Source organism: Plasmodium gonderi (assembly GCF_002157705.1).
Source record: "Plasmodium gonderi DNA, contig: Pgo-contig_3, whole genome shotgun sequence".
Classification (NCBI taxonomy): Eukaryota; Apicomplexa; class Aconoidasida; order Haemosporida; family Plasmodiidae; genus Plasmodium; species Plasmodium gonderi.
Genome location: NW_021628942.1, coordinates 3,424 through 17,188, shown reverse-complemented (window position 1 = coordinate 17,188; position 13,765 = coordinate 3,424). Strand labels below are relative to the sequence as shown.

The following is a 13,765-nucleotide window of genomic DNA, read 5'->3' as shown; positions in this document are numbered from 1 at the left end:
TTAATATTGTATTGAAATTGGTGCATTGTTATAAAATCATATTATAAAAAATAGTGTTTTTTTAAAAATTTATATAATATTAAGTTTCTGATTGATAAATAAAATAATTTTATTTCGTTCTTTATAATTCATAAATACGATTATTTTTTTAGAAAATATATTAAAAAATATAGCAAAAAATTTTTGCATTATATATTATGTTATTTAAGGACAATTATATGTTATATATATATTTATGGAATACTTTCCATTAACAATCAAAAAACACAGCCATTATATAAAAACATTTGTATAATAATGTCTATTAGAATAAATATTAATAAAAATAATGAAATTCACGTAATTTTTTTTACTTATTTATGAAAGTGTGAAATTATTCCAAATTCTAGTTTATTTTACATTCAACCTTTCATTTAGAGCACTGAGCAATTATGATATGAATCAAAATATTATTAAAAGAGAAAGTGTAAAAAGTTATAATAAATATAATAAACGTTATAAAATGCAACTTCTTTATCATATTTCCTAATAAAGAAAAGGCACATTACAGCTATGATTTAATTATAACGATCCAATGTATATGTATTTATTTTTTATGATGCTTTTACATTAGTATATACAACAAATGATAAGATATTATATATATATTAATTGTATACCATAACGTAAAAAATAGATTATTTCACGTTGTGCATTAAATATATACGTATATAAATAAAATTATCAAATATCTTCTTAAATAAGGATATGTAATTCCATAAATATATACATAATATATACATTTTTAGTTTACAAGTACATATTTTAATTCACAAAATTAAGTCTGACTGTACTATAGAACTATTTAATAGGCATATCATATGAAATAATACATATGTATTCTGTATATTATTTATATACTATATAAGTAAATTCTAATTTTTAATATTATTTATGATCTTTCATTTTTAATAAAATAATAAAAGCACTTAATTTAAAAACATAAACTTATTTGCTCATATATTTTATAATTTTTACATTATAAATTTAAGTAAATATGATAAAAATGTATTTTTTTAAATAACATATTAATTATACATTTTAATATAAACATTTATTTTTTTTTTTTTTTTATAGAAACTTTAGCTATATTATTTTTTATATAATAAGGAAACTATAACAATTTATTTTAATATACAGCTTATTTTTTATTATTACAAGTGAAACATATCTATTTTGCATTTTCCGTTCAATTAAATTCAGAAAATATAAACAATTTACTAAATAGTTTATGATATATTTTATGCTATCTTATTATTTTTAATCAAGATAATGTACTATTTTTTTACATAAATTCTATAATTAGTTAAGAATGAATCATATGTTTTTACATTACATAGACCATTAATTTTTTAAATGTGTATTTTTATATTTATAGAGTTCCCATTTTTTTAATTTATCAGAAAAAAATATAATTATGTCTGACTTTGATACAACAAATGTATGTTTTAATAATGTTGATATATATTAAATCATTATAATATAAGTATCTACCATTTATCTTGAAAAATATAAATCTCTGTTGAATATAAAATGTTTTTTCTCTAAATACTTTTATATTTTTTTCTTTTAATTATACTACTGTAAAAATGTTTCCTCAATGTAATGAAATTATTGAAAGATACAATAATATTCCTAACGGAGGATCTCTTTTTAAATGCAATTTTGATAAATTACCGATTTTAGGAACTTCTCAATTCAATTTTGTTCAAATATATCCCAAAGTTAAGTTTTATTTAAAAAAAATATACGATATAGATAACAAAGAATTAAAAGAGTCCGATTGCAAATACTTGTATTTTTGGATATATTATAAACATTTTAATAATGTATATAGTATGTATATCAAAACTATTTATGAAGCATTGATCAAATCTTCTGGTTATTCCACCACGGATATATGTAAAAATTAAATTAATATCAATTTTAGCAGTGCTCATATGACAAAGTTCAAGAGTTTTGATGATATATATACATGTCATAATAAAGTAAAAGCTAATGATCAAAAATATAAAGCATATTCATTTTCTAATGAGTTAAAAATGATTATAGACGAGTACTACGAATCAACAGAACCTAAAGATTGCAAAATACCTATAACAAAACCATTAACACATGAAAGCACTAATATTAAGTTTGCTATTATAAGTACAACTCTTGTAACTTTATTAATATCATTTTCATTATTTTATATATATAAGGTTAAATGTGACATTTTATATATCTATATACATTTATTATAAAATAGTTTTTATAAATAATTCTAATGAAAAGACAATTTTCCTTATAGAAAATATAGTTTTGTTTTATATATATCTTTTATTACAAATCAATTCACCATATGTTGTAGATGGATGCCCAATGAAATAAATAGTATAAAAAATAAAATAAAAGACGAAGTTGAAGATATAAATACATATTTTCCTTCTGAAATATCAAACAGTATTTCATGGAGTAGCATATAGGATATGTTTTATTAATCTGCCTAATTTTTCCAAAAATATTTATAATTGAAAAAAAATGTTTTCTTCAATCCATAAACAATGAATTATAATGAAATTATATTGAATAAAAATTTTTCTAAATAATATTATATATAAAGTAAAGAAATTTTATAAGACATAAGAAGAAGTAAATATTAATTTGTAATTTGAATAATATAAGATTCCAAAACAGCATAACAAATAGCGTTTTCCCTATAACTACATAAATATATAAATACTAAATATTATATGAACAAATATATTTTTTGCACTATTATAATATAGGTTGTATGAACATGTTTTTTATTTTCATAAATGTATAATATAAACAATATAATTACAGTATAAATAATCCAATGTAGTGTTTCGCATGAAAATTATAATTTGGATTAATATATGATTGTAGTTGGTATAAATTACTTTTATTTTTTTTTTACTTCATTTCATTATATAGAAGTAGAGGAAAATTATTTTTCATTTATTATATACATACTAATAATTAATTTTAAATTATAATTGCTTTCCTTAATTCAAAAACTGTGTTCTAATGTTGTATATGCTATATAACCATACATTAATTATATAACTATGTGAATGTTATTATATATAGGGGTTATTATTGCCTGGAAGGACACATGTAATATTGTGATTTTTATATTTTATGTTTTTGTATTTTATTAAAAATATTATATTTGTTTTTATTTTACTTCATATTTATTATTTAATTGATATAGCAAATACTTACAATTTATAAATACGGCGATAATTTTATGTATAATCATTTATATTGAAAGGAATACATATATATAATATATTTTATGTTATAATAATAAGAAAAACATTCACATTGCATGTATCATGTATATAAGAACTATAAATTATATTTTCCTAAAAGAATATATTTTTTCATTGAATCCCATACTACTTTATATAATAATATTAAAAAAGTAAGAAATAAATTATATTTTTTTATTTAGGTTATATATTGTCTATGTTTTTATAAATACAGAAATTCAATCACATTTACATGTTGTTATTATAAGTAAATGTTTACCTAAATAAATATTATAAAAATAATATTGCATAAATTAAAAATATAAAGTAGGTTATAGAAATAAGTTTCAAAAAATAATAAAATATAAAAGATATATATTATTTTTAAAGCTGAAAATAATAAAAAAAATACTTCTTTTAATAAAACATAAAAATATATTCCATATGAATAAAATCTTTATAAAAAGATTACATATATTTTTATTATCATGAATTATTTTTATTTAAATATAAAATTATTACATCATAACTAACGGATATATATATTATGCAGGTTCTAATAGTTTGTCACAACTAATTCATCATTCAAAAAGTAGCATTATTTTATACAAAAAATAATATTATTTTAATGAAAAACACTAATAATAATTAAATTAAATATATATGTGAAATCATAATAAGAGAATTTTTTAATTAAAAATATTGTTATGTGACGATATTCTAATATATACGTGGCCTAAATATAACGTTTCTTTATCATACATTAACACAGTTGTAATAATTATTGTTAAGAAATTTATCAATAGAAAATAATATGTCCTGCTTTTATATATAATAACTAACTCAATAATGAAATAAATTTATATATTATTATATATGTTATATAATCATGATACATATATCATATAATAAAAAAATTAAGAAAAAGTATAGTAAAAATAAAAAAGTGTTTTATTATTACATAGGTCAAAAAAAAGAAGAAAAAAAAAACGAAGCTACTTTAATTGATATATGCATTCTCTTTAATCATTAAAATATAATAATAAATATTTATATATACAAGTTAATTGCACAATAAATATAAAAATTCACTATACTGTAATGTTTATATTATATTGTGTAAACATAATGTTTCATTATAATTTTCAAATATATGTGATAATATTACGCATGTAATAGGATTAAAATTAGACAAAAACTATGATAATTTTATATATTTTATGAGAAAACAAGAGAAATCATAGCATGATCAATAATCATTAATTATGTTTTATTAATAAAATTGAAAACCTCTTAAATAGGTATTCCTATGGAAGTTTTGTGTAAAATGCGAATATATGTATTAAAATATATTCATTGATCAGAGATATAGTACATAATATAATATGATGATTTTATTATGACTCACATATATATATTTCTATGAGCTATATTCAATATATTTTTTCCGGAACATTTTAATCATTATATTTGAACTTTTACTATTATTTCCTTTTCTTTCAAATATATATTATTAATATTATAAACGGAGTGCGCAGATAAGTATTCATCCTTATATATAAAATATACACATTATTTTTAGTAATATATTAAAATTTTATATTACTATTTAATATAATGTATTTCTTTATACTGCATAATATATTCATAAATGAAAAATAAAAAATAATTTTCTTTAATTGAAATATATATAAAAAATATATTTCATTACCATAAATATTGTTAATAATCTTTTAAGCAATATATTATTCAAGTCTTAGGAGTAGTGTTTTATGGGATAGTGTTTAGAGCGCACTGTGTAACATTCATTAAGTTGTATTAATTTATTACCCTTTTGTTATTTCTTTTTCATATGAATTTTATCTCCAGGTTAATATATGTATATAAATGTTATAGTTTTTGCGATATATGTTTCTTGTATTAAGACATATATTTTAGCTTATTATAGTGCATATATATATATTAAATAAATAAATTCTCGATTCTACACAGAATAATAATTTTTATTTTTATTATTTAAAAAAAAATAATGTATTTTTCCATATTAATACAATACACTGCTACAAAATATTATATATATATGTATTTTTCATAGAGATTTCTATGGAACACAATTCTTTTGAGATAAATTATTATATTTCATTTCTTATAAAAAAAAAAATGCTACATTTATTACCATTATATATTACACTTCTTCTATTAATATATTTTTGTCATTCTGTTTGATTTTTTAATAGTAATATAAATTTTTGTTACATCAATAATTTTATAGTATTTAATCTTTTATTTTAGAAAATAACATAACTCCACTATATTTTTATTTTCAATAATTTAATAGTTAATTATATTTTATTTTTGATGTGTATATTTTTCACATACATAATTTTGTTAATATTTTAATATAGAAATATAAGTATTTGTATACGTTTCTTTCTTTTTATGCCTATGGATTTATACTGGTGACACGAATTTAATTATTCTTTAGTATTATACGATAATTCTTTAATAATGTGAAAAATTATTTTTCTTTTATTCAGAATATATGAAAAAAAATATATTTATTACTATATTGGTTTCTATCTAATAACTATGTAAATTATATAAAAGTTCACATAAAAAGAAAATGATTTATGACGAATAGCTAATTTTCAGCTTTTCGCAAAAATTAAGCTACATATTATATTTAATATCCCTATGGACTAATATGTTAAATAGATTTATAAGCTAATTGCACATATATATATTCAACGAAATCAGGATGCAGAAATTTCAAGAATATTATGATTTAAATTTAAAGTAAACCTTAATAATTATAAAAATAATTTATCGTCCTGTAAAGAAAATAATTTGTAATTTTTGTTTGGTTATTTATGATACGCTAATAACTTAATGAATACTTATAGAAAAATGTTTTCATAAAATAGTTGTATTAAATTTAGAAAGAATTTAGTTGTACATTTTCAAAAACATTGGACAATCATATAATTATTAATATTAATATAAATATAAATTTATAAATAATAATATAACTGAAATATATTATGAAATGTATTGTAGTAGAGAATCCAAATTGTTCAATTATGAGAAAACTAAAAAAGCTCCTATACTCAATGAAACAATGTATCATGCTGAGGGTATCATGTTTAAATCAAGATGAAAGAGATAAATTCATTTATTAAATCATTTATCTCCAGAAATCCAATTTAATTATATATAATTCAAAATAACAGATAATCATGATATAATCTATAGAGCTTCTTCGCTTGGGGGAATATATATATTTCGACTTATTTATAGTGAAAAATAAGTATAAAAATATATATGTATTATGTTTTTATTCAAAAATAATGTTAAAAAAATATGTATAAAATTGTTACTTTATAAATGTAAATTATAATACACATTTTACATGTATAATTATCGCCATCTTTACGTTGCTTAAATGTACAAGGCGTAATAAATAAGAAGTAAAATATCATTTTCCTATAAAAAGTTGTAATTGTAAGGTGATTAAAGAATTAATTAGAATATATGGAAATAGATATTACAAACATTGTTTATGTTTATTATGTATTCCTGGAACAAATTACTTATTAAAATATAAGAATGAATTAAAGCATAATAGACCATCTATATGCGCATATGTAAAAATAAAACTTTTTATTTTTACTTGCATATAGGAGCATTATTATATACTTTAAAAAAAAATAAATAAATTAGTAATAGTGTATATAATTCTTGTGGAAATATATTATATCCAAGAATCGAAATAGTTAGAATTTATAATTATTTATAACAATAAAAAATCATAAAGATAGTTCTTTATGTCCATCCATAATATAAAAATTATATTATAAAAAATAAATGTAATGCTTAAAGAAAAGACCAGATTAAATAAATTAAATATGATTATAAAAAAATTTGCATCTATATGACTTATTTATATTGCTATTAGTAATTTGAAAATTGAATTTCATTATAGTTAATCACAAAAAAATAATCATTTCACTCGATAAATTTCAATATGCTAAAATAATATATTTTATGTTTAACAGAGTTTATTTTTTAAAAAGTAACACACTTAGTTAAAAATATTAAAACACAATATATAATTTATTTGATATAAATCTGTAATTTTGATATTGTATATTTAATGAATTTTATCTTTTTTATATAAACCTAATTGATGCATGTATAAGACACTTTTGTATTAATTTGAAGACTAATATCCTAGAAATTCTTGAATATAATCATATTGATTTTCTTAGATAAAATGTGACATATTATGTGTTAACTTATTATTGGCACAACAATCCATGATATTATTAATGCATGTATCAGTCACACAATCAAGGAAAATGTAAATTTGTTTTAGAATTATATGCAAATCCTATTCTATTAATGGATAATTTATAATCACTGCACTAAATAATTAGATTACAGAATGGAATATCAAAGTAAAATTTTTTTAGGTTAATATTTCATAAAGAATTTTTTTTAAATATATATATTTAAATATGACGTAAATTAAAAAAAAATAAGAATAAAATAATTCCATTTTTCATAACCATAATAAATATTGATATATATTAGTTGCAACAAATTATATAGTTATACACATTAAATTTTTATTAAGCATACAACAAATATTCCATAAATAATTCTATATGTTTAATACACAATAATAAATAATTTCATAAATATATATTACATAAAAATATAACCTACATAATGTATTATTGATTTTAATAATATAAAATATTGTATGTTTTACTGTGTTATATGTATAAATAAACATACTTATGGATTTTTAATAATTGGATATAGACGTTAATATTTTTCATAATATCAATTACGTAGGCACATTGATGATAATATACAGAAATAAGAAACGAATGGTAATATTTCATATTATTCAAATATTTATGTCTCATTTCTCACCAATATTAGATCTTCTTGTTATTAATATTTATATGAAATGGTATGAGTAATTCGGTATTGATTTTGTTATAAAACATATGTTTCTTTATATGCACTATATATATTTTGGAGAAAAATCTTTTAATTTATAGGATTATTAATTTATAGGTCAATGTATATTCATATATGCTTATATAATTTTTGCTATTTTTCACACTCAAAGCGAATATGGGTGCATAGATACTTTTTTATTATATTAATTTAGTATGAAGCAATATATTTTAAAAATTATAACAGTAATAATAAATTATTGATACATATTAATATATTTAATGCGTACTATGATATCAAAAAATATAATAAATTTTTACAAGATAATAAAAAAAATTTATATATATACCAACATATTCAGTATATTGTAAATATACGTAAACATTTCTTTTAATAATGTAACTCTAACAAAATTTTTGATTTATGTATGATGGAAAATATATTTTCATTACACGGATTTTTTCTTTATAGTTTGTCTAACCATGTATATATGATAATGAAATATATTAGTTATAACAAGCTTGAAAATGTATAATAATTAAACATTTTAAAAAATGTATTGCTTTAGTTAAATTCAGTATAAATAAAAAAATATGTAAATCATTATGTTAAATTTTACAAATATTTTTATTTACAAAAAAAAAGAGAAATATATTTATACAGTGAGATGGAGAAATTGTTAATTTCATTATAATATCATTGAGAAATATAGAACATAAAGATAAATTTTAAATAATAAACCCAAAATATTATGGAAGTAAATCTTGTATATTAATTATATGCCATAATAATGTTGTCATGTGTTGAAAAAAAAGAGGATTTCTAAACATAATAGTCTTTTTGTTAAAAAAACATATTTGGAATTATATAAAAATGCTATTTATTTTTTAGATAATATTTGCTCATATAATTATATTATTCAAAATTTTTTTAATATGAAATAGAAACTAGAAATGAAAAGTAATGAAAAAAAAAAATTTCTTAACACGTTCTCATATTAAATATGTCACAGAATATTTGCAACCTTTTGAATTTATTTATGAGATACAGGAAGAACGCAGATGCATATTATTAAGCATAGTAAGAAATATGTATGATAAAAAAATATACATTTATACATACAGTCACAAAAAAAATTAATTATGTACATTTAAAAATGGATACAATGTTATTATAATTCTTTATTATTTATTTCTGTTATATTCATTAAAAATAATACCCATAATTGTTGTTTCTATGTTAATTATATCATCTATGAATTTATAATTTTTTAAATGATTGCAATATAGATTAATTTATTTATATAGCATGATTCTTAATGGATATATGTCTAACGCATGTATGTGTAGTGTTATACATAGTATTTTTAGTATTGCGTTATAATATGAGACATACGCTGTATTTTATTTTTTGATATATTATCAGTGACTAAAATATATTTACCAAGTCTAGGTTTTGTACTCTATGCTTATATTTTTTTAACTTATCTTTAGCTCTATGTTATACGTACAATATGATATGTATAAAAAACATAAGTTATACAACATGAATTATATGAAGTATTAGATTAACTAATTTAAACTTTTTATACATTAATAAATGTATAAATATACATTATTTTATAAATACTATAATTACAAGCAACTTATTTTAGAATAATAATAACATATTTTAAACAAATAACTTAGATAACAAAAATTTTAATTGTTAATATAATAATGTAATTCTATTATATTTGTGATTTATAATATATATGGTAACTGCATGTAAAATTTATGGTATTTAAGACTCTCTAAATCGATATATATGTTATTCATTACATGTTCTTGAAATATGGAATTTAAATTATTAAGGATTGATAAAATAAATATAGGAATGATTTAGTATTATGCTATTTTGTACTATTTAAATATGAATATTTGAAATATATTATAGTTATATTAATAGTATCTATGAATCTTCAAAAACATTATTGTGTTCATAATTAAAAATTAATACCTTGAAAATTAAAATTTTTTTTATTTATACATGATTTTGTTTCTTATGATTGTACTTTTTTAAATATTATAACATCATTTATTTCCTTTATTTATTACACATACAACTCATTTCTTTTTATGTTATATATAATATATAATTATTAACTTTGAAAAATATGAGTAATAAATGCTGATAATGCATTCGATTTGAAAATATAGATTTGAAGTCATTTAATTATAATATAAAATATCATATATTTCTTTTCTCTTGTATTATTTATTAATTTTTTGTATTTCTTATTAGCACGCATAGTTATTTTTCATTTTATAGAAATGTTTATAAATGGATTATACATTAATGTGCTTAAATTAAAAAAAAATGCTAATTCTATTTTTCTTTTTTACATTTTTTTCATTAATTTATATATTTCTTGTTTTATATTTTCTTTTTGTTCAAATGTTTATACTCATAATAAATGCTTTTGTTGTACTAATTAAAACAAGTATGTTTATATATTATTTTTTATTATAAAATTTTTAGTACTATTCTAATACGTTATATGATATATCCAGACCTTTATCTATATATTCTTCGTATTTACAATCAAATGAGCTTATTAATGTGAATTTCTTTTTTCTTTTTTTGTTCCAAAGTTCCTTTAACTTCCTTATCCTTTGTTGTAAATATAAACGACTTGGAGTATACTGACAATAAAGATGAAATGTTGTATTTTTATTCATATATTAGGGCCTATTTTTATGTTTATTTATGCGAAAATTAAATTTTATTGTATTATAAATTTCATAAGTTTATTAAAATTATTAACCTTATACAAAAAAAATGGAATTACTGGTAATGAAAGAGTAATAATAAATAAAATTAAAATAACCTTTCGAGCACTTATACTATAGAAGGAATGTGCGTGTTCTGAGGCATATGGGGAAGAATGCATGTGTTTTGATGCATCCAAGACATCATGGTTCATATGGATATAAGGTTTATATTCTTTTTCAACAATTTTTTGCAATTCTTGTAGACTATTATTTTGTATACTCTTACATTTATGTAAAAAATCCTTATAATTATTAAAACAGCTACTGCCGAAATTACATATACTACTGTTATTTTTTAATTTTTTAAGATAATTATACAATGAATTCAGATAATTCAATATTGTAAATATATCATCTGTAAGATCAATTATATCATCTTTACATTTATCCATATCAACTTTTTTATAATGTTTATATATTTCCATCATTTTTTGGTAACACAATTTTTCTCCATTACATGAAGTTTTATAATTTTTTAATTCACTTTTTAGCACGTAGTTAAAATACTTACAATATGGTTTTATATCCCTTGTTTCTTTTTCTTTTATACTATCTAAGTAGTTACTAAGAACAACACAAATACTATGAAAACTATCTCCCCATATATTAAATTCACTATTAATCTTAATGCATGCCGTAAAAAAAGTATCTGTTTCATAATTTCTCCCAATTTTATCTTCAATCACATTAAAGTTTTCAATAGATGTAGGAAATATACCATTAAAATCGAACTAAAAACAAATATAATAATGTATAAAATAATATTAAATTATATATTTCTAAAGTCATTTATTACTTTTTACAAACTCATATATATTCTATCTCAGTAAAGTAAATTTAAAATTTGAAGACAAATAATAATATACATCAATAATCAATGGATTAGAGAAACTCATATTTTAAGTATTTATAATAATACAAAAAATTATTGAATTGAATAAATTTTTATGTGAATAAAATCGAATAATTTTTATTTATTATCAGGAATATACTATAAAATAATACATAAGAATATATGGTAAATAAATTGAATTTATTTATATATACATTACACTACGGGAAAATTTAAATAAATTTTTGTAAATATAAGAAGGATTGTACATATATATATTAATATTTACACTTTATTATAAAAATTTGGAATCTGTCTAAATTAAACAAATATTATTGTAAAACATGTTTTACTAATATATATATTTTTTATTTAAATTTTTTTTCTATAATTTTCATGTTAAAATAATAAAATATATATGTTCCAATAATGTTTCAATATGCTGCAGGATTCAAGATATGTTCTTGGGTCAACATTTTGTATTTCCTTAAAATTACATAATTTTTTGTCATATAGGATTAACTTATTTTTTTATATATTCTGTTTTATGTGTGTGCTTCATGATTTTTATATTTTTTCAAAAAGAATTTTTGTGTTCATATTTTCATTTTTTGCGGAACATAGTATTTATGTTCTATATATATCATAGATAATATTTTAGTATAATTTTGTATAATAGTGTATATTAGATAAATTTATTTTTATATTATAAATATATATATATTTTTTATTTTTAATAAATATATATAGCAGTATTTATTTGTTGCATAATATAATATGTTTATAAAATAATGTGTAATGATTTTAATTCCTTATTTTTGGACTTAGTTACGGATTTCAATATGATTACCTAAATATGAAACTAGAGAGAATATATAATGTTTCATTTTTTTATCAGTAAATAGGTCAAATGTATCAATAATTTTATCGTATAACAGATTGTACCACATATAACAGTTTGTAGTATTTATTAAATTTATTTTTTTAAAATATTTGTGTTTGTTCATAAACTGTTCTTTACAACTCCTGATGTATATATACAAAAGTACAATTAAAACATAATTATTATAAGAAAAAAATATTTTAATATAATGTAATACATAATGCTGTACAATATTTAATTTATATACATATTGAGTTCATCACAAGGTATTTTATTTTTTTCATATATGTATAAAAATTTGTTTAATTAACAATTAATATCATAATAATTAATTATGTATTTCATTTAGTTTATGTAAAAATTGTTTTTTTTTTAATGTATAATTTCTTCATTACTAGATTAAAAAATTAATTTAGAAATTTCTGTCATGTATATTACATAGTTATCAAAAATATATTATAAATATAATATAAAAAATAAAAATTATATTTATTTTATACATGAAATTATCCAAAATCATAGAGATTGCAATATTATTGTGCGAGAATAGCATTATCAATTTTCCCACAAGTTTTCGTATAATTTTTTATTTTCAGCTACAATAACAATAATAAAATCCCTAATATTTTTACAAGTAAGTGATAATTATTGCTATTATGAATGGATTATATGAAATTTCTTATAAAAGAACAGAATTCATGTTTTTTAATGTATTCTTAGAAGGTTTAAATATTTGAATACATTTGTTTATCATACATATTAATTAAAAAAATATGAGATATCTATATATAATTTATTTAGACAAGTTATATAAATAATTTTATTTAAAGAAGCAAACATTATAAAAAAAGGTTTAAAAGAGAATGTGTATTATCATATAATTTTATTACCTAATGGATATTATAATAACATTAATAATATTTATATAACAATGAAAAAAATGAATTATAATGAATCAATTATTCTCCTT

The 13,765-nt window shown here is 18.2% G+C and overlaps 1 protein-coding gene across 1 annotated transcript, besides 2 other annotated features; it reads right to left on the bottom strand.

The window, feature by feature from the left end:
- The first annotated feature begins 1,628 nt into the window (after positions 1–1,628).
- Positions 1,629–2,247: a sequence feature (nonsense mutation produce stop codon;~variable surface protein).
- A 66-nt stretch (positions 2,248–2,313) lies between these two features.
- Positions 2,314–2,504: a sequence feature (nonsense mutation produce stop codon;~variable surface protein).
- An 8,285-nt stretch (positions 2,505–10,789) lies between these two features.
- Positions 10,790–11,976, bottom strand: PGO_000030 (variable surface protein; the record flags this gene model as incomplete). Its single annotated transcript, XM_028690694.1, has 3 exons — positions 10,790–10,951; positions 11,137–11,811; positions 11,947–11,976. 3 exons carry the CDS (start codon positions 11,974–11,976, stop codon positions 10,790–10,792), a joined length of 867 nt encoding a protein of 288 aa, XP_028546495.1.
- Positions 11,977–13,765: the final 1,789 nt, after the last annotated feature.